General features: G+C 45.8%; 1 protein-coding gene across 2 annotated transcripts in view; it reads right to left on the bottom strand.

The window, feature by feature from the left end:
- Window positions 1-1,779: 1,779 nt before the first annotated feature.
- The window catches only part of otud7b (OTU deubiquitinase 7B), a 38,591-nt gene continuing 17,657 nt past the window's right edge, over window positions 1,780-22,713 (bottom strand). Inside the window, exons 2-12 of one of the 2 annotated variants that reach the window (XM_076280814.1) lie at window positions 16,238-16,473; window positions 15,402-15,572; window positions 13,244-13,480; window positions 12,568-12,669; window positions 11,959-12,086; window positions 11,143-11,249; window positions 10,747-10,874; window positions 10,198-10,347; window positions 8,871-8,985; window positions 8,010-8,088; window positions 1,780-7,566 (exon numbers count right to left, since the gene is read on the bottom strand). In XM_076280814.1, the coding sequence (XP_076136929.1) occupies window positions 6,007-7,566; window positions 8,010-8,088; window positions 8,871-8,985; window positions 10,198-10,347; window positions 10,747-10,874; window positions 11,143-11,249; window positions 11,959-12,086; window positions 12,568-12,669; window positions 13,244-13,480; window positions 15,402-15,572; window positions 16,238-16,322 (2,862 nt within the window). In that variant the 5' untranslated portion in view covers window positions 16,323-16,473 and the 3' untranslated portion in view covers window positions 1,780-6,006. The remainder of the gene's footprint in view (window positions 7,567-8,009; window positions 8,089-8,870; window positions 8,986-10,197; window positions 10,348-10,746; window positions 10,875-11,142; window positions 11,250-11,958; window positions 12,087-12,567; window positions 12,670-13,243; window positions 13,481-15,401; window positions 15,573-16,237; window positions 16,474-22,713) is intronic. The other variant, XM_076280815.1, reaches the window with a different exon arrangement.

Genomic DNA, 22,713 nt, shown 5'->3' with positions numbered 1-22,713 from the left:
CACAGTAACAAAAAAGACACCCAAGCGTCTCTATGCCTCTTAAAGGGGCAGGCAGTCTTAACTGAGAAACGAGGAAACTTGAGTTCAAGTGAGAGTTCTGTGGCTTTCAAGATCCGTATCAATTTATAGACTATGTTAGATTAAGAATAACATTGTTATATACGAAATAGAAGTATTGAAACTAGCTCATAGCAGTATATGATTATAAACGTTCCCCTTATGTGTAAAAAAGCAAGCATTTTAGTATCTCAAGGCGCAGAAGCACTTAAGAGCAAAGGAGGGATGTTGGATGGATGCCCACTGAAATGGGACAATTTGAGACCCTGCCGTTTTACAACCTTTCACACATGGAGAAGATTTTGAAGTCCAATGGGCTCATTTGTCCCGCTGTTTACTTCAGTTAATGCCATCATATGGCCTGAAGGAAGTGAAATAAATCACACATTTGGAGGAATTTCCACATTTTCTATTTCATGTTGTTATAATAACACAGTTGGCTACTTCAACAGAATCCCACCACGTATTTGTCTTCGCAACTTTTGCACAAATGGCCATCATCACTTACCTGTTTAGAAGTCTCTTCCTCAGACCGCACCTGTGAACTGTATCCACCTGTAAATCCACTCAATACCGTCTATCTGCAGCCTTGTCAGTGGTTTGAGCCACTCTACATAGCCTACTAAACATTGCAGTACCCAACTCACAATCTATGGTCAGTCTCTAATTACAGCACAATGCTCGTTTTTTATCAGAGAAACATTTCACAGGTGACCTGTCTAGCAAAGTGCAGGCAGTGTTTGTGGGCTCATTGCCTTTGAGAGCTGGCATGTAGTACATATGATATCACAGAGGTTTCATCTGGAAACGGATACCTGCCAAGCAAAAAGGAGAAATGAAAAGTGATCCGAAAGATATCAGTGCTCTACTTATTAATTTATAAGAGCCCCACTGTGAATTTATTGAAGTGAAAGGAGATCAAGTTGGGGTAAAGGGTTGCAGGAGATTGTGTTTTGTAGAATATCTAAATGATTTCCCCCACTTATTTTGCAGACAGAGTAACTTACGCTTCAGAGTAATGCAGAAAGCAGCGGACACCAGCACAACTATTTGGATCATGCTCTGACTTTTGCTAGTGAATGTGAACCATCTGTGAATCCAGATGAGTCTGAACAGAATAGAGGGATGCAGAGCAGGGTGTACAGAGAAGAGTAAAGCACACATCTACAATACAACAGGATAAGGCTGTGATTAGTCTTCAACACTATCATGATCCATGCAAATTAATCTAATCTTTTTTTGTCTCCCGATAGTTGGTGGGACAGATATAGCCAGATAGATATAGACCAGGATTAGTTTACTGGCAATGCCGGGTGGAAAAGGTGAAATCCAAAAGGATGGTGTATTGTGGATCTCTGTGCATGTGTGCTTGCCTTTACAGGTCTCTGAATAATGCATAAGGTGAATGAGCATGACATAACTTACACCGCAAACAGATAAGGAATCTATTTCTGAACTCATGACAACGCAAGATATTTGGTTTACCATAACTTTATAGGATCATTCCTGGCGCTGAGACACACTCCAACTAGACATAGTCATTTTCTTACTCTCAGGCATTTAACAGAGGTGGATATGTAAACTGACATAGGCCTAATTGCCTACATACAGTATGATCCTGAAGACCTAAGTTTCTCTTCACATTAATTTAAAAGTGGTTTCTGATCAAATAGAAAGCACGTTATAGACACATTCAAGAAAAAAGCATGACCACAGGCACTGTAGTGTTTAAATACAATGAGAATTTTATTCAAACGGTGCAAATAAAAAAAAAAGAGAGAAAACAATAAAACTAAAAGATAATCAGATGTTCTTTCTATCTAGATTGCACTGTCACACAGCCTGGGCTTGCCTCTGCCAACATGGATGGGGCGGGAGAGAGCACGGATGGCGAAGAAGGAGCATGACCCCATCAAGCTACGCATGATGCAACATATGGGGGACATACCCTTCTGCAACATGCCAAAGCTGCAGTTCCATGCAAACCAAAGCATCCCATGGAAGTATTTATGGATGACTGTCAGGAAAATAAAAAAGTACATACTTTATAAACCCGGGTCAGCTATACCTCAAACTTAGCAAAAAGAAAAGAATCCATGTTGGGACATAAACTGCGACAAGCTGAGTGCCTCAGTCAGGTCCTGTAAATTCCTATTTATTTATTTTTATTTATTTATTTTTTAACTTGTTTTGTGATGAGATTGCAATAAATGGGTGTGTATAGGGGTGTATGTGTAATATGTATATGCATGCAAGTGTGTGTGTGTGTGTGTGTGTGTGTGTGAGATATGAACATTAGTGAGGCCCGTCTGTCTGACCAGTAGCCATGTGTGAAAGAACATTCTGGTATTCCTAAAATTAAACAAGCAAAATCTTCCTGGAAAAAAAAAAACCTTCCTATAAATATATATTTCAAAACCACACCTTTTTTGTCAGGTCATTAATGAAAGTATTAGTTTGTTCACAAGAAACCTTTTTTGTGGTCAGCCTCAATAGTCAAACAGAGAAAGGAAAGAAAATTCATTCCAATGAATACTGTCTCCCATCACCATTTTGACTACTGCAGTTTGGTATCCGTTCAGTTTAGTGTCCAACAATATACATTCTTTTCTTTAAAAACACTGTAAAACGTTTGGTATGGTTTACAAAAATAACTTGGAACATATTTGTACAACCTTCCGTTGTCTTTTTTTTTAATATAAAAACAAAAAAGTTTGCAGTCTTATTGAAGTTCAATGCACAATGTTTTCTTTTAGAGAGCTTTCCATTCTTGGAATAAATGAAGCCACTGATGTAAGCGAAGGGAGAAATAAACACTCAAGTTAGTTGCCATCAAATTTTTCTTTTTTTCACTTTTTTTTCTGAAGAAGTCCTCTTGATTGTGCCTTTAAGCTGCAATACTTTTTTGTGAGGGCAAAGTATGCCATTAGCACTTGCGCGCACGCAGCATACACACACACACACTCACAATTTACATAGAGACATGTTCATACACAGATTCTCACTGAGAATCAGCAGGGAAGGAGAGAGCTGTAACAAAACTGTGCACACCACACAAAACCATCACCATGAGATCACTTCTAGATACATGTCTGGTAGTTCGAAAAAGGATTGGTCTTTATTTTCAACAGAAGACAGATACCCTTTATATACATGCCTAAGCCCAAATACTCTCTAGATGAACTTTTTTTAGACCTTTCCGATTCAATTAATAAATTGTTAGGTTAACTGGTGAAGTCTTATTGCCTATCCTTTCCATACTAAGGAAAATGATACAAGAGCGCCATCCACTGGGTATGGCAGTGACTGCATAAAAAAAAAAAAAAAAAAAAAAATTAGCGAGGCAAATATGAGAGCATGGCAACAATTTGTTATACCCATCAGATGCAAGTCATTGTAAGTGTGAAAGACCAAATGAGAATAGTTGTGTAATTTCCACACTGCCAATTTTTCAAGGGTTAATGTCTCCATTTGAAGTGCTTACTTTACGATCAGTGTGTCTGTGTAGTGTTGTTGGTAGTGATATCAAAGGGACCACGTCCCAGGTTATTTCAATTCTGTCAGCAATATAATGGCAACAGTTAAATAATGCCAACCTACTCAAAGCTTTACAAGTATTATTGTTGTGCAAAATGAACCGCACCACATAGCTTTGCTGCATGTGAGGGTATTGTTTTGGGGTTATTTCTTTTCTCCCCCCCGTCCATCTTTGCCAGGTATTTCCGCCACCACGGCAGATCCTTAACAAGACCTTTGTCTATCAACCAACTTCTAAACTCCAAAAAAAAGGGACAGAGAAAGAGGAAAAAAAGAACAGGCCTGACAGAGGCCTCTGCCAAACACATGGCATTAAGCACTGTTTGAACACACACACACACACACACACACACACACACACACACACACACGGTGTGATGGCCAGAAAAGCCATACTCCCAAAATGGCTTCCCACAGATTTTGGAATTTGAAATAAATAAAAACGGGGAAACATTAGGCTTTTATACAGAGAGACAGAAACCCGTAGAGCAGATGGGCCAAGAGAAAAAGGCAACTTGGAAACAACAAGAGATGAGAGAGCGATGCCATCATCCTCAGAGAACACTACGAGTTGCACTCGCGCCTATCTGTCAAGAGCAAGCAGGCCACACCTCTAGACTGAGGAAGCAGACATCCCAGGTCCGAAATAACACACAGCATGCCGTAATCACACTGGAACATACACACAAGCACACACACGCACACACACACACAAACACCCATAACGGTCGGGACCTAAGAAAAAAAGTGCTTCATTTTTGTGCAGAAAGCCGCCTAGTGACTCATCATGGTCACTCTCTCTACTTGGACATCACATCATGCCGTGACTTGAGCTTTTTTGAAGGTAGGGTATCGCAATGTTATGTGTTATATTTTTTTTGCATGACAACTGGCATCAGTTTTCCTCTGGTTTAATTTTACCGCAATATTGCTTAGAATATATCTGATTAGCCAGGCTAGACCCTTAACTAGACCTAATATGACACTAATGACCTTTTGTTTGTATATATATATAGGTATATATATACACGCAGACCACAGAGTTAAGCTAATTACGCTGACTTGTACAAGAATTCGATATTGGCTATTTCTTTGAAAAAAGCTATACTGTACCATCAGAAACCAGAACATTGAGACACTCTTTAAATACACCAATATTGAAACGGAGAATGAATTTATCAGTTTCTTATCAGAAAAAAAAACAACACCAACAAACAAAAAAAAAAGTGCAGCAGCTGGCTGACCAGTAGCATCTACGTTTCTGCTAACACAGAAATTGTTGTCAAGAGTTTTATGCCACACTAAATATTCACCACCACATTTGTTCTGTGATTATTAAGTGTCACAGGCCGACAGCCATCTTGTGACTTCCTTCCTTCGATAGTTAGCAACACGAGTGCCGAGTTAGAAATGCCATCCGTCTGGGCATGTCAGAGACGTTGGTTTGTAGTGTACGTCATGTCATGGAAAAAAGAGTGCATTTTGTTTGATGGCTGCATTTGGTTTGAGGGCTGAAGCAGTTCAACGGGGCCATCAGGCTGAGATGACGGAACAGGAGAGCACCGTGCCAAACCCACGTTTAGCCAAACAGATATTTGCCGAGAGTGTGACGCTTTGCCAAACTTTGAACATCTGACTGACAGAAATACCGAAACCATTGCTATTTGATTTCACTGGCACTTGCTTAGTATTTGCAACAAATATTTAGAAGACCGATTTCATTGTTGATGTTTTTTTTCCAATATTTTCCATATATTTCTCTACCCATAGAGGAACTATGAGATTCTTGGATTCATTGAAATAACTTCGCAAAACCAAAACCTCAGTCCAGTGGTACATAATCTACCCTTGGCTGACCTTTTTCTAATTGACCTACAGTGCCAAAGACTGTATGCTCGTTACAAAAAATAATAGATAAACAAGCAGTTCATGGTTGTGCTTCTCGTATGCCTGGGGTTGTGTATGTGTGAGTGTGTGTTGTACTATTTCATGAAACGCAATTAAGCATGTTGCACTTTCAAACAAATGATGTCGCCTGCGGTTTACATTCACTCCACTAGGGGGAGCCAAAACAGAGGGTGACCGTAACAACGCTGAGAGAAGACTACAGAGGGCCGTTTCTCTCCACCACATCTCAGGTCCTCCACAGACAGAGCCAAAGTCCCAGTCGAATCCTCTTCCCCATCGAAGCCCGTCACAGTTAAGACTTGCCACAATCTCCACAGTCTGCATGGAGAAGGAGGACTCATCGTTCCAGTTCAAAAGGCAATGTCTGTGACGTTTTTTTTTTTTCCTTTTGAAGACAGAAGCCTCAGTTGCCCCCCAGGTAAGCAGGCAGGCAGGCAGGCAGGCAGGCAGGCAGGGCATGTAGACCGTGTGCCGCACTTCTTTCCCTCACCGCCCCCCAGAAGCTCAGAACCTGTGGATGGTTGGCTCCGTTTCCCTTCTCTTGAGCTCCTCCCGATAACAGTAGGAGCAATAGTTGCTCGTCTCGGGGTGTCCGTAGAAGTTGCAGCTGGGTGTCCGGCAGCGGGTGGACTGAAGGCTGGCCAGGCCGCCAGCGCTGCCCAGGGAGTAGTGCCGGACCGGAGGCGGACCGTTGCGACCGCTGTCCAGGCCCGAGCGCAGGTCCCGGTAGCCGTTGCTGTACCCACCGCCGCCCCCTACGGGCTCAGGGTCCAGCTCCGCAGGGTAAGTGGAGAAGCAGGGGTTGACCCTGGAGGGACTGGCCACTGCAGCAGGGGCGGGAGGAGGGTGGTACTGTGGGTGGGGCGGATCTTGAGCCACGGGGCAGTGGCGGGGGAGGGTGGCGTACGACGGGAACCCGATGTAGGAGGAAGAGGAGGGGCCAGGGGGACCGCCGCCGGCTAGCTGTCGACGAGTGTCCAAGTAGCCGTGCGTGTGCAGGGTCTGTGACAGAGGGGCCGGAGGTGGCTGGGAGAGGGCGGCCGCGGGATGCTCCACCAACGTGGGCCGCGGGATGGGCACCACGCCCGAGTACAGGTTGGGGCTGAAGACGGACGGTTTGAAGTTGCTAAACGCGCTCGAGGTTCCATCCGTCTGCAGCTGCTCGTCCTTCGCACCTTCGTAGCCCACGCCGCCGCCGCCGCCACGGTATCCCAGATCCATTCCTCCGCCGCCTTCCTTGCGGGGCAGCGTGCCGTTGGGGGTGGTCAGCCCGGCGCCGCCTCTCCTCTCTGCCTCGCGCCGCTGCTCCTGCTCTGCCCTGAAGCGCTCCTCGGCGTCCGCCAGGTACCGCTGGATCATCTCCTCCTGGAAGGGCTGCCGGTTGCTCGTGGTCAGCTGCCCGGCGAAGATGTACTTGCGCTCGCCCTGCATGGCGGCCCGCAGGATGCCCAGGCTCACCTTCACGTCCGTGCTGTACTTGTACGGGTCCGACTCGCCCGGGCTGCCCCCGACGGGCCGTTCGATGCTGGAGGACGGAGACCCTTTCCCAGAATCCTCGGAGCTGTGCATAGAGGGGGAGCCGTCCTTGCTGCCCTTGCGGCCCCTGAGGGAGCCCTTCTTCTTGCCCTCCGTGCCCTCCCCTTTGCCCAGCGTCCCGCTGCCGGACCCTCCGGCACCCCCTTTGCTCGTCATCAGGCCGCCCACGTTCTTCTTCAGTTTACTACCCAGGCTCTTGCCAAAGCTGCCCAGCTTGTTGGCCACCGAGTCCGCCCTCTTCTTGTCCCGGTCCTTCTCCTTGTCCTTGTCCTTGTCCTTGTCCTTGTCCTTGCGGCTCTTCTCCTTGGGGACAGAGCTGTTGCTGGACGAGCTGGAGGAACTGGACGAGCCGCTGGGCTTGGACGAGGAGCTGCCCCCCGTGGTGGTGGTGGTGGTGGTGCTGCTGTCGCCGTTGCCGTTGGAGCTGCTGCTCACCGACTCCTTGTCGGACTCGCCGGAGTCCGGGGGACTGCGTGCCTCCTCGCCGGCAGAGGCCGTCGGTGACTCCGGCTGGGCCAGCGGAGCCTGCTGTAAAGACACAGGCCCAAAAACACATCACTACCACTGCTATGAACAGAATAACAATAGCTAGAATAAGACCTATAACTGCATAGCTGTTCTATTTATAGCTGTAGAAATAGTAGTATTTGTAGTAATACTATTTCTGTTGTCTGCATGCAAAGATGCATCAGCAGGAATTAACTGTAGGATTAACGGTCATTCTGTACATTGCATAATATTAATCATGAGGAAAATCCATATACCATGTAACTATGGTAACTGTAGTACAGTAAATACATGGATACAGGATTATCTTGTAAACTGCATCATGCATGCCAATGTATAGCTTGTTTTTTTCCATAATCTCTACATCGGACTGAGAGTATCCTGAAAAGAGGTTTCCCTCAACACCATTAACCGTAACCCCTGACCCCTCATCTAAAGCTTGCGATCGTTAAGATGGCCTGTACCTCACAAGGCAGTGGTAGCCAGGTCACGGTCATGTAACTGTGCAGGAGGTGCAGCTTGGCTTCCAGAGAGAGGGTCACACTAGGGGAGAACACAGGAGAAACAGGTTCAATTATGTTGATATGATGTTCCACTGGAGACTGAAGGATTTGAAGATGCTCACCCATCCCTGTTCAACCATCAACCTCAAACCAAAATAGGTTGGAGGATGTATGGTTTTGAGTACAAGAGCAACTACTACTGCCTGATCTCATTTCTCATGTCATTATTCTAAATACAATTATTCGTTGCATAGTTTTAAACTTTAAAATAACTGAGCAGTACTCAATGCTAAGATCTGACATTCCCATGAACCACCCTAATAATAAGGTTGGATATTGAGAAACTGTTAAGAATAGCGCCACTTTGCCATGTGTCTCGTTTCTTTTGCAGCTCTGTAATCAACAAACAAAGCCTGGTACAAAAGCCAAAGTTTAAAAATATCCTCTTGTTCTTCTCTGTGCTATTTCCAGACGGCTCCTTCCGCAGCAGGCTTTCACTGATAATCCTCCCTGACTGTCAAGGATCACTAATCTGGAGAGCAAGCTAATCATGGTTGGTTGGTGATAACCAGGTTTTGCAAGGGCCACCCCCTGCAGAGTGGACTGAGAACTTAAATTAATCAACATTCTTTTTAATGGATTTTCACTCGATTTACTTCCTTGGAGTAACTGGTAAACAGATAAACAAACAACCAAACAAACAAACAAACAAATATCCAAATAAAATCAATGCTCCCGAAACAGTTCTGGCCGGAGTCAACGTGCCGAAAGGGTAAACGATAAGGCAAGCTGATTAAAACATATGAAAGATCACCACTATACCTGGCAAGCATGACGTTGTCACCGTCATCCTTCCCCCATTCCCAGTCCTTCCCAGGGTCCACGGCGAAGTGGAGCGGCAGCATCTTATGGTCTGAATCGGTCAGAGGAATCACCGCTACAAAGAGAACAAAAGAGGCAAAGCAGTTAAGGTGAGAAAATCATGACTAACGTTCCCCTCACTTCACCCTTCCTTTCCCACCTGGCTTCCTACAACAGGGAACTCTTGTTGGAGAAGAAAGAAGCTAGAACAACAAAATCTCTGAATAAGAGAGAGATCAACTGAACAGTACTATTCACACGACTTATGTATGAAACCTTTAACATCCCACAACAACATATTGGAGGGAAATGAACAAAAGGAAAACCAGCTGGAGTTCAAACCAGTCAAAGACAATAACTTGTAACGTGTAACAATTAAAAAATGTAATTCTATTTGTCTTGTTGTGTCTATGGATCAAACTAAGAACAGATGGTATTATGGGTAAAGGCAGTCGGTTAGCAATACCCCCAATAGCAAGGGGCAAACATTCACAGAATCCAATCAAATCTTACAGCTGGGCTACACCGGGTGTGCAACTGACATGTTCCGCTCACGTAGTGTTTAAAATAGCTTTAGAAGACTAGCCTGACTTTTCAAATGTGTGTGCCACCATCATGTCAGGAGTAGACATTGATGACAGTAGAAGCTAGCTAGATAACTAGATAGATAGATAGATAGATAGATACTTCATACATCCCGAGGGAATTGCAGCTGATGTTCCGCAAATGGAACACCTCAGTAAGGCAGAGACTTTCTAATGAGGAGACACAGCACTCAAAAAATCCTCCATAGAAATGCATGGGGTTAGTTTGTAACACCAATATGGCCGTTGTCTACACATATCCCACCCCTTCCACGGCAAAACGTCGACATGTGAATACATTGAGCCAATCATGTGGTGTGTTGTGAAGACATCGTGCCAATCATGTGTTGTGATCTCGCTGCTGGAGCAAGATTTGTGTCGTGAAGCCTTTTTCTGCCGAAATAGATGCCCAATGAGTGCCCAAAAAGCGTTGCAATATGGCCGCCGAGTGGAGGGACTTGCCTAAAAGGACTTTGAATAAGGTGCCCGGTGCAACCTGCCTGTGATGCTGAGGAGGACTCTACCTTGCTCTGTGATGCTGAGGAGGACTCTACCTTGCTCTTTGGTGCTGAGGAGGACTCTACCTTACTCTTTGGTGCTGAGGAGGACTCTACCTTGCTCTGTGATGCTGAGGAGGACTCTACCTTGCTCTGTGATGCTGAGGAGGACTCTACCTTGCTCTGTGGTGCTGAGGAGGACTCTACCTTGCTCTTTGGTGCCATCCTTCTGCTCCATGGACACCAGGGCAGAGAAGTGGGCCTGGTCGTAGGCCAGCACCAGGGGTGAGCGGTGGCACTTGCTTGCTGGGACCTCCAGAGGCAGGTAAATCCCTCCAAATGGAATCGGTGCAAAGGCTGGCAGGAGAGGAGAGCAGAACAAAGCAGGTTAGCCTTTAGCTACCTCGGCTGCAGCCTGTGGTATGGCCAACACATCAGCCTCTGTAAATCCATGCATACTTATTTTTTGTCAATAATAGTTGGCTAAACTGCACTTACAGCTTACACATTTCTAGTGCCAACAATTAATGCAGGATAATCAACGCACCAACAACAGACAAGAGAAGTCCCAGGCTAAGAAAGACTTTTTTTTGTTGGTAATTACACTAGCAATGTCAGATAGGTGTGTGCAAAAGAAACAGAAGGTTTTAGGGAGGGTGTGTTTAGTATTTGGCTGCTTGTGCATAGGAAAGAGGTAACACAAGCTGACAGAATCAAACCAGCAGGATCGTGGTTGGCTTCTTTGGTCATCCTTACCCTCACCGCCGGAGTCCCTTAACATGGTGTCGGCCACCACCACGATCGGCCTTCGCAGCACGTGGGCCAGAACAAACACATGGAACTCCTCCAGACTCTCGTACACCGGCTCCTCTGAGGATTCCGCCCTACACACACACACAGACGCGCGCGCGCGGACACACACACAGACACACAAACACGTCATGAGTTAGCTAACCTCTCCTGGTTAAGACAGCCAAATTCATAATTTATGGAAACTGCAATGGCTTGTCGCCACCAGGAAGAATACTTGTGTGCATTTGCCATGATCATGAAACTATGCAAGTGTTAGAGTATGCAAGTGACTGTTGAAACTATGGAAGAGACTGCTAGTTGTCCATGTGGATTTTGGTCCTGATCCGGTGGCTGTCCTACCCGTTGCTGCCGTTGGCGCTGTAGTGGATTCTGGGTTCGCTGGATGCCAGCTTCAGTAACTCGTTCCACTCCTTCTGCCACTCCTCCTCTGTGTACACCAGGCCCGACTGCGCGGACACACACAGATAAAATTTCACACCTGCGCCTACGCACGTCACCAAGGCCTTTACAAAGCAGGTCACGGTAATTACTGACATGACGCCGCAGACACACTTACACAAACAAGGACCCGTTTACATTTACGTTTACATTTATTAATTTAGTTTATATATATTTACATTAGCTTTAGTTTATATCTGAAGCATATGTCAATTATATCACAAGGGCCACTGTCCCGTAAGCACCTTGGGGTTAAGTGGCTTGCTCAAGAGCACAATGATGGAAGCCAGGTATTGAACCCACAATTTTTCAGGCTACTGCATGCTAGTCCAGCTCCTTAACCAGTACGCTATCACCTACCCACCCCCATTTCCCAAAAAATATACACCACAGACACACTTACACAACCAAGGACCCGTTTCCCAAAAAGGTATATAAGTGTGATAATCTGACTAATACTAATGCTATACTGTAGGTGCTATAGTGTACTGTTGAAGGTGTAATCTGACTAATACTAATGCTATACTGTAAGTGCTATAGTGTGCTGCTGAAGATATAATCTGACTAATACTTGCCGCATCAGTGGGTACTGATGCTGACTGGGAGCTGGGACTCTGATGTCCGCAGAGCCACGTTAGCTTAATAATGATGCATGATTGCTCCAGCTTCAGGGAGGGCTGGGAGCCGTGGTGATGTACGAGCACTGGGAGTTCTGACCTCTTTGTTCTGCATGGTCTGCTGCCAGCGCCATCTGCGCCTCAGTGCCTCCCTCTCCTGGCCGTGGTCCATCAGTGCATACAGGGCCTTTCGCAGCATCAGGTCCCGGTCGTGGAAACCCCACATTCCTGCACAGCACAGGACACAATCAAGACCACTGAAAGGTTCAAATACAAAAACAAAAACAAAACTAACACGAGTCACTGGCGACAGACGGACTGGTCTGTGTTTTGGTGCGAAAGAGAACAAACACAGCTGACCAAGGGTGAAAGGGTGAGATCCAGTGACCGGGTCTGAGGAACACGGTTTGGCACACTGGGAGAAAACAGACCACATGAGACGCCGTCTAGGAACGGATTAATATTCCTCTGATGGGGCTTAATGTTGCAGTTGGCTTTAATTAATTAGCTGCAGTTAATCTTCCCGCGGTCACTCCGGGTTGGCATTTTAACGCTTGGCAGCTGCGCCAAGCATGGCTCCCCCAGACCTGGCTCCCCCAGACCTGGCACCGGCTAAGGGTTCACCTTAAACGTTCCTGGGACCACCGGTGCGTCTTGCAGCTGGGGGGTGAGGGGCAAATAAATAAACAAATAAATAAATGAAGCTCACCCAGCGAGGCGGCGTGGAGCAGGCAGTTCCCATCTCCGCTAGTGGCCAGCGGGAGCAGGCTCTGGCAGCCCGGACCCACACGAGTCCACCAGTTGAGTCTCCCTGCAGGCACAAAGCACAAGAGAGCTTCAGCTTCAGCACACAACTCTGTCTCTTCTCTCTGCATGCTCTGGGGCTTTTTCTGGCTCTTCCAGTCACCAGACAAGCGCTCTACACTTTCACTTTCATCCTTCCGGTATGCTCCGCATGGCTGTGTTCTAGTAAAGACAATCAGCAGCAGCAAGAGACAGGCCATGACATTACAGTTGTCTGCTGTATAGGTTATAATGTAGACATTAGACAGACCTACTTTATTTCTCATTTGACACTCGTGATCCACTGATACTGTGGTTCTGTAACCTCTTCTTATATATTTTCTGTATCAGGCGAATCTCTCGAAGGTCTTATGTGTCTTAAGCATGGCAGTATGGTTAAGTCAAGTCCAGTCAGTTTTATTTGTATAGCCCATTTAACATGCACAGGGTGCAACCCAAAGCGCTCCACATACAAGACATTGACACATAACAAAAGACAAATGGTGACAACAAGCACAGGACAACGAGGACAGCAAGTGCATCATATCATTTGCAATGGCATTTCTATCTGAAGAGTAGCGATGAAGATTGTGCTCCCTCACCGGCGTGCTCCAGGGCCACCATCATGGACTGCTCGATGAGGTCGCGCTCGATGAAGCCCCGGAAGTCCTCGCGGTAGACGGTGAGGTCGGGGAGCTGGAAGGTGCAGACGGGCGTGTCCAGGAGCGGCTCGGCACTGCCGCTGCCTACGCCCGTGCTGGAGACGTGTGAGCGCGCCAGCGACACGATGGTGGAGCTCGCGTGTGAGATGCCTCTGGAGAGGCGCTTCTCGTTGGCCGCTGAACACACACACGGACACACGGACACACGGACACACACACACACGGACACACGGACACACGGACACACACACACATACACACGGACACACGGACACACGGACACACGGACACACACACACACACACACACACACACACACACACACACACACACACACAAATGGCATTACAGCATGTCTGACCACTACTGTGTGACAGTCTAGGGCGAGAAATAAGCAATAACTTTAAGGAATAGTTTCAAATCCTACACGGGTTACTGTGGTGAGAGCCCCAGTTACTGTGCTGCCTACAAAGAGCACAGGCAGTGAATGGATGGCAGTCATAAAATTGAGTAACCTAACCAACTGAAAGGGTCTACTCTTACTTCATGTTGATAAGGGACCGTTCGGTATTTATGGAGGAAAATAGGGGAGGGTCATGTCTCTTTGTTGACTGAAAACAGCAAAATTTCAAAGTGGCCTGTTTGGTGCATATTTGTATATTTGCATGTAGCTCTCAGTCTCAGTCTTCACACTTCGGGCACCCCTCTCTGCACACCACGTTTACCCCTCGTTTCCTTCTACTTTGCAGTATAGCCTAGAGAGTAAAATAAAGGCCTCGCGCTGTGGCTGTCGTAGAGACTCAGTGGAGACTGAGGGACATCTAGGCACTAGCAAAGATTCTAGAGGGAATGTGATTTCTGGCGCCATATTACTTTCTCTTTCATTCCATAGCTGTCAACATTGAACATGTCAACATTGAACAATAAGGGAGATGTCCCGGGTTTCTCACCCAAAATACGGGAAAATGTCAACATTCGTCCCCATTAAAGTTGGAAGGGTTGCAGTTGTAGCAACAAAGTAGCCTACTTTATTCACGCCTAACAGCCTATATTAATTTGGTCAACTTTATACAGCCCTAAAAGGGCTACATTTACCTTTGGCTTACTTTTAGTTTACCATGTAACTTTAAATAGTGTGCATGCTTAACATAAGTAAAGCTGAAATGCTTCATTCATCCACATCCAGCTCCTAACGTTTTGACAAGCATACTAATTGACCTTGTTCTTGCCCATCTCTAGCTTTGCTGTCTCCATCCTCTGTTTTTGTTGTTTGCAAAAATATATAGCATTTATTGGTAACCAGCAAATTGGTAAGTGCAAATTGTTAATCGCTGTCATTCTCTCTCCTGCGCAAACAAAAATGTGTTACGTTCCATGTAGCCTAGTGCATAATTCTGCTTCATAAAATTGAACAAATACATTTGGTTATTTCACAGAAAAATATAAATAGCCAGTTTATGGTCTACAGTGCAGAGTTGGTAAGTTATGACAGGCCCGATGGCAGGGCTAATGTTATGAGAGTACTAAAATATGGGATTTTCTATGGGAAAATATTAAAACGGCAAGACAGCGGGAGAAAAGTTAAAATATGTGATACACAGAAAAAGTTGGCATGTATGTTTCGGTGATTATTTGTGAAGGAAGGACTGGTAGCATGCAAGCTCCGGGGAGAGGTTGATTTAAGAATGTTATCAGTGTCTTCATGGCACAAAGCAGCGCGGGCGAAGACAGCGACAATTGGCAGGGGAAGGTCATGTCTTTTTTGACAATTCTGTCGGAGGTTCATTGAAAAATTTCTTGCAGGCAAGGGAGGGTCATGCAACTCCGGTGGCGCCTTCAATAAATAACAAACAGTCCCTAATTTACATTTATTCTAATAAATACTTACAATATCATAGCCATACTAAAGTCATAGCCATTATAATGTTAAGCCATCACACAATACTATGAAGTCTTCTATCAAAACTGGGATATAAACATTTCTGGTTTTGCAGAGATACCAAAGGTCATGAGTGTAGTGCTCTGCCGGTGTGCAGCTCCAATGTCAATGTGCAGTGACCTTTACCGAGCGAGCGGACGAGCAAGCGAACAAGCATACCTTGCACCACCTCATCCTGCCGGTGCAGGAGCGGACGGCTCACTCGAGCCACCTCCTTTTCGGGGGGAGGGTAGTCCCTCTCTTCCACAAATGAATATGTCAAGGTGTCCGTGTGCACCTGCCTCAGCTGCTCAAAGTCGCTGAGGGCAGCGGTCAGATCCCAGTTCTTGCCTGCAGGGGCATAACGGATGCGTTAGGGTCAGATTAGATCAAGGAGTCAAAGAACAAAAGCAAACAATCAAACCCAAGCCTCTCTTTTGGGGAATCCAGGGGGAAATTCATGACTGCTAATCAGTCATGGCTTGACAATGAACCAACAGCGGCACAATTGCTTATCTTCACCAGCGGCTGCTGACTCAGTTTCGCCGGCAACATTAAAACAAATCCACTGGCTTCTGTTGTACTGGTCAGGGAAGGCCACCACGTTAGCAGGACAATACATTTTTAACCTATATTGCTTTATCTGCAAGGTGTGTTGCTAGGCAACCGGAAAAAAAGGGGTGGGCAGCGAACAGTGTCCCGACTTTACCTCACTGCGTATGGATTACCTAACTAGCAGCGTTGGCTGAGAGGCCGCGCAAACCAGCTGAGCTCTGAGCTAGGCTGGGCTGGAGCTTCACAGCAGCGTTTACGCATGGCCCCTCTGCACAGCCAGAGATACGGATGCCCCCGAGCGCTCTCTCTATTAACAACAACTGTGTGAGAATGGATGAAAGGAGAACAGACAGGGGAGGGAGAGGAAGAGGAAGAGAGGAGAAGAGAGGGGGAGGGATGGGACAGAAGAGAGGAAGGAAGAATAGAAAGAGCTTGTGCTCCGGGGAGAGAGAGAGGACTACCTTCTAGTAGGTCTCGGGCCAATCCTGGTTCAGCTCCAGTAGAACGGACAAAGTCGGACAGGACTGCGTCCATATCCAAAGTCATGTGATCATGAATTTACAATGTGGCAGGCGGCATCAGGGGAGAGAAATGTAAGACATACGCACACGCACACAAACACACACACACACACACACACACACACACACACACACACACGCTGGGTCTTCAAAGGGGCCTCCCTTTACAGCCACACCTGGAAAAAGAGATAAAGAGAAGAGGGAAACACAATATGAGTTGGGAGTTTCCTGGTCCACTAACGGATACAGAGTGCAGGTAACCTCATTATTGTACAGCAACAGAAATAAATACTCGTAATAGAACACACTCGCAGACAGACACACACACACACACACACACACACACACACACACACACACACACACACACACAAAAACATAGAAACGGTCGATGCAGGACACACACACACACACACACACACACACACACTCGACAAACCGTGTCTACATCCAGACACACGCAAGTCCACATGCCTTTGACCCCAATAAGAGCGTCTGGAACAGTACATTAGCATTCTGCCCATCATTGGAATTCACTGACCCTTACGGGTCACACGGTTATCTCATGACTGGGGCTGCTGTGTGTTGCGCGGCGAGGCTCAGGGCTGTTGTGCTGCCGCCCGGGCGAGAGCCTCGCTCAGTGGAAGGCAGTGAAACAGCATCACGCAAGCGGAACAACATGCCTGGAAATAATTCCTGTCTAACGAGTTTCATTCGGTATTTCTTTAATCCATTAACATTTCAGCACCGTTAACAACTGACATTGACTCAAGTGGCTTTACAAAGCCCAAGGCCCGATCCACCTGGAGGAAGCACTTCATGGTGGTCCTTTGAACTTGACTGACACTGCTGCTGCAAGTATAGGCCTATTTCTATCCAACACAGAGAGATGGAGGTGCCCACGGCTGTGTATGTGTGTATGTGTGTGCGTGTGTGCGTGCCTGTGTGTGTGTGTCACAGCCTAGCCAATCAAACACTCCAGTGGCTATGTGGCGGGTCAGAACAGTTCCTCTGCCCCCTTTGCCATGTGTCTCCGTGGCGCGTGGGAGCTTAGCACAGTGGACCTTCTGTTCAGCCCACGGAAGGCACTGGAAGGACGAGATGAAAGGTGAGATCATGAACGGTGCAGTCAGGCAGTAGCCACCCACACTCTTTCTCTCACACACACACACACACACACACACACACACACACATTGCCTCACATTGCCTCTTCCCAATCACAAGCTGCTGAAACACTGATAAGGTGTCATCTAGGTGTCAATATTGACTCAGAGAAGCAACAATATTACCATGGTACCATGATCCAAAAGAAAGAGCCAAGAAAACAAATCACATTTCGATCATGCCCTGTATACGGTAGGTTGTCATTTACAACTAAAAAATATTCTGCATCACCATTGAAGTAGAAACGGCTCTGTTCAGTAGAGTCAACTCTGGTCTAGCCTAAATGACATGTAAAAAATGCTGAGAGGCTAACGGTCTGCATTACCAACACATACACCTTCTACATTTACATTTGGACACATAGCTGATGCTTTTAATATCCAACGCAACTCACAAAAAAGGAAACCATCAAGGTATAGTGCAGTGGTTCTCAAAGTGTGGGGTGGGCCCCACTAGTGGGGAATAGAGACATGACAGGTGGGGCGCGGTGAACAGGAGGAAATTAGTTTCTTTGTGCCCATCTTTAATAACGGCTTTCTTTTTTAACAAGGAAGATCATAGATTCAAAACAAAACAGCCACACACAAACATACGAGTCATAAACAGACCGACATAAATTCAAATAACATCTGATCCAGTGGACTGAGACGGGAAATGTAACGTGGAACCAAAACGCAAAAAATATATATATATATATTTTAAAGAAACCGTATGTAAGAAATTTATTTCATTTAATCAAAAAATGGCCCTGATATGTCACTAGACATTAAGAAATCATGTTCATTTAAAAATACTTATATCACTGACAACAGCAGTCCGGCCAGGATATTGTCATTTAAAAAGTGAAGTTGCAGCTCTAAACTGATGTTGATGTTGTCATGTTGTATTTTGGCCTGATGCTCCACCCTCCACCTATCTACTAATCACAGTACATCATAGTCAGTTAGTGTTTTGGCATCTGGGTTGCCAGCTCTGCCAGTCAGAGGGGAAGGAAAGGGCATACACCGCTCTACAGTAATTTGAAAGTGATTGTAGTACCAGTTTTAACCACAATCTTACATACGGTTCCTTTAACGGGTTGATGGGATCAAGTGGGGCTTTAAAAATTCCCCACTTCCAAAGTGGGAAAGGACAGAAAAAGTTTGAGGACCACTGGTATAGTAGGACACATGTTAGTGCATCAATAAGTACTACTCGCATAGAAGCGAAGTTAAGTCAAGAGAAGAAGCAGGGATGGACAGAATAAACCAGGGTGTGGTATGTGTAGATTAAGCATGTCCAGTGGGTAGTAGTGCTAGGAGCAGGGCTCCGAACCGGTTCAAGGAACGAAAACGAAAACCGAAAACCGAAAACGAACGGAATTTTATGGAATTTTACGAGGAGCGGAAACTGAAACGAAAAAAAATGGACTTCAACTGTTCCGGAACAGAAACGTTATTCTGAAATCCACAAAACCGGTTAATAACGTTTTTTTTTCGTTCTCTATATATTTTATAAAATTTCACGAAAGCATATCCTAAGTGTTCTACTCGTGTGATTGTAGGCGAACAGCCTAATAATTAGATTTCTGCAGTTTGAAAAAAAAAAACGAATAAATGGACCTTTGGTCCAAATGTGTATATTATATCTGTCTGCCACTTCGGATCTTAGGCCAGCTCGTAGCGTAGGCTACTGAAACTGATTTGGAAATTGTTTGTAGCCTATGCGTAATAGCCTATTTTGCCTGTCCACGCCTTGTCGTTTTAAAGTCGGGATTTGAAATGTTTGCGCAATTATAGCCTGTTCTATGTAGAAGAGTTAAACGGGAAATTTGAGATAGGCCTTGTCAGCAACAGACAGGTTTGTTTATAAACAGGGTTGGAATTATAGCGCAAACCTTTGAAGATCTCCATATGGATAAAACTTAGGCTACAACCAGGTAAGGAGTTTAGCACGTATCCAGAAATATTTTTGATAAGAAATTATTTATAGGCATAGGTTAGGCCTACAGTAAGTCTGTAGGCTATGGGATGGATAGCCCATCTGAATGTTTTTGGATGCCGCCTGTGATTTATTATTTTTGGGCATAGCTACGGTATAGGCCAAATCAAGGGGAAATAATGAGTATGTCTATTCTAAGGTAAAGTCCACAAAAATAGACTTGATAGGCCCGCCAAACACTGCCGGAACTTTAAGAACGAACGATATTTTGCGTTCCGAACCGGTTCAGGACCGATATGTTGGTGGCGGAACGCATGCAAGAACGAAAACGTTAAACATAGGCCTACCTGAACCGTTCGGAATGGAACGTTTGAAAAATAATTTCGTTTTCAAGCCCTGGCTAGGAGAGGAGGTACTCTCTGAAGACTTGGGTCTTCAGGAGGTTTCTGAAGATAGCGAGGAACGTCCCTGCTCTGGTAGGAACTGGTAGTTTGTTCCACTGGCGGGGAACTCCTGGTGAGAAAAGTTTGGATTGCTGTGAGCATACTGGAAGTGTATTTAGCCAGAGTCTATAGCTGCTTTCAGATATAACCTCCGGAGTATATGCGGAGCTTTGTCAAATGGAGGTCCGACCCTTTGGGTGATTCAGATATGATGCTAACATGCTGACATTATGCGGTCATGTGTGAACGACACCGACGCACATTAACAGGAACTCTGTGTGGTGTAACAGCTTGAATGTGGTTGAACACGCACATGAACAGAATCTCCACATGTTCTTCGCTTCGTTCAGACACAGCTCATTTACATAATGTCCGCCAGAAATACTAGGAGGGGAGCAGTAGAACATCCGGCTAAGTTCGGACTTCCAAATGACCGTTTATGTTGTTCAGATATAAGGCCTAGCCATTTAACATCCGTAGAACCTCCGGTCTTACACGTAGGTCTGAATGCAGCTAACATCAACATCGGCCTCATCCAATCTTCAACTCCTCCTCCTCCTCCACCTCCTCCCCCTGCGACTACTGCTGCTGCCACCACCACTGAGTCCGAATCAAAATCGCCCTCATCCCATCCTTCCAACTCCTCCTCCTGCCACCACTGCCCCTCTGACTCAACCAACTTTTCACAAAGCCGAATGAGTCATAGGCTCTCTCCCTTAGAATTATTTTCCTTCCATTCGCTCCCTCTCTCTCTCTCTTTTCTCCTCTCTATCCCTCTCCCCTCCTCCCACCACACAAAGACATGCCGCTTGTGTCCCAGATAGGGCTGTAAAGGTACAAGTATTCACACCGAACAGGACATTAGGACATTAGGTTCAATACTGAATGTACCAACTGCAGTCTTAAACAGTAATGAACAGTAGGCTTTTGTAGTAGTTGCGTACTGACCATGTTTCAAATTTGAGTTCCCACACAAACATATCAAGTGGCGGACCATATGTCAGTTCAGATAATTAATAAAGGCAAAAAAACATTTGACACTTTTTCAAAATACTGCTCCTGCTTAGGTATTGAGAATCAGCAATATTGTCAGTTAATGTTAGGCTAGCAGCACTTAAAGGGTTATTGTACCGAAAATTAACCGAACCATGACTTCAATGTACATACCGAATCGTGATTTCTGTGTGCCGTTACATCCCTAGTCCCAGACCCAATAAGTGATCAGAGAGTGTAGGCCCCGAGTGATGCATTTTTAACCCTACAGAGCTCAGGAATCTGTTCACGGGCCTCACTTCCCCCCATGTCTCCCTAACAAGCTGCTAGTGTCCCATCATCATAACAAACAGGCTGAGGATCAAAAGAAACCGTGAGTGAGGCAATAAAAGCAAAGAAATCCTCCCCCTTGAGAGTTATAGGATGACATTCCTGGAACTACTTCTGGAGTAGTGATTTGTCAAGACAACTCTGGGACAGGTAAATAGTCCCTGCGATTTAATGTCACAGGCAAACATAATGTTTAGAGAAAGGCCCTCGCTGTGGCAATGGAGTGCTTACTTCAGCCGGAGAGACGTAAGTTGTGAAACAAACAGCCGGCAGCATTGGCTACACTACCACAGTTTCAGAGCACAGCACGGCTCCAGAGGTATGAGTCAGCTTACTTTCTCCTGCAGGTTGAGCGCACGCATACACACACCCTGACAGCAATCTCTCTCTCTCTCTCTCTCTCTCTCTCTCTCTCTCTCTCTCTCTCTCTCTCTCTCTCTCTCTCTCTCTCTCTCCTCTCTCTCTCTCTCTCTCTCTCTCTCTCTCTCTCTCTCTCTCTCTCTCTCTCTCTCTCTCTCTCTCTCTCTCTCTCTCTCTCTCTCTCTCTCTCTCTCTCTCTCTCTCTCTCTCTCTCTCTCTCTCTCTCTCTCTCTCTCTCTCTCTCTCTCGATGCTGTGGAAGTAGGCCGACTCCTGTTTCTGCCCCGCACCCCTCCCCTTGCAGTGCTCCGATTGGCCTGTGAGCCTCAGCAGGAGCTGCGAGTGGATGCCAGCGGTCAGAACTCAGAACTGACGAGCCGTAGGGGTTTTGGGTGCAAAGCGAGCAGAGGTCTAGCGCACAGACAAGAGGGGGCTGTCTCCCCACACAGCCACTCCACCCTCTTCACATCTTAAGGTGCAGGTAGGCTACACGTGATGTCCGCAGACAGTGCTCCGCGTAACATCTAAAGAGACAGGCTCATTTGTATATCCAAAGTACCCGTAATTTCCCAACTATTAGCCGCGGCTTATACATTGATTTTGCAAAATTTCTTCAGCTATGAGATGAATACACGGGGGCAGTCAATATGATATTAATATGGTTTTGTTTCTTTTAACTTGCATGAAACACTGTCCTGCGGCAAAGGAAATTATCATAAAACTGTATTACATGATGTGTGTCTTCTCATGGCACATGTGTCTTAGAACACCTCTAATGTAGTCAGCATATGCATAGCACTATCACAAAGATGATAAACCTATACATGGCTACAGGTACATATCAGTGATTTAGTATCTGATTACAAAAGCAGACTTGCTGTCCAAATTTCTCCCACTCAAACACACCGGGACCTGTGGCTAACATGACAGGTCTATTTGGCTCAGCCAATTTACTCATTTTATTGTTATGGACACATCAGTCAGCACACAAAGCCAAGCTCTCAATCAAAGTTTTAAAAATAGTACAGCAATGACTAAAGGCTTTTTGAAAATAGGTCTATTACATGTATTCATTTAGCAGACACTGTTGTCCAACGCGACTTATATATGTCAACTATATTACAAGGGATTACATTGTCCCGAGAGAAACTTGGGTTTAAGTGCCCCCGGAGCAACTTGGGGTCAAGTGCAGGGTCTGATCTCGG

Source organism: Alosa pseudoharengus, unplaced genomic scaffold (genome assembly GCF_046254945.1).
Source record: "Alosa pseudoharengus isolate Yale_2024_CS ecotype anadromous, Long Island Sound unplaced genomic scaffold, YU_APseudo_1.1 YU_APseudo_1.1_scf_12, whole genome shotgun sequence".
Classification (NCBI taxonomy): Eukaryota; Metazoa; Chordata; class Actinopteri; order Clupeiformes; family Clupeidae; genus Alosa; species Alosa pseudoharengus.
Note: the sequence above shows the minus strand (reverse complement) of the source record. Positions and strands in the feature narration are given on the sequence as shown.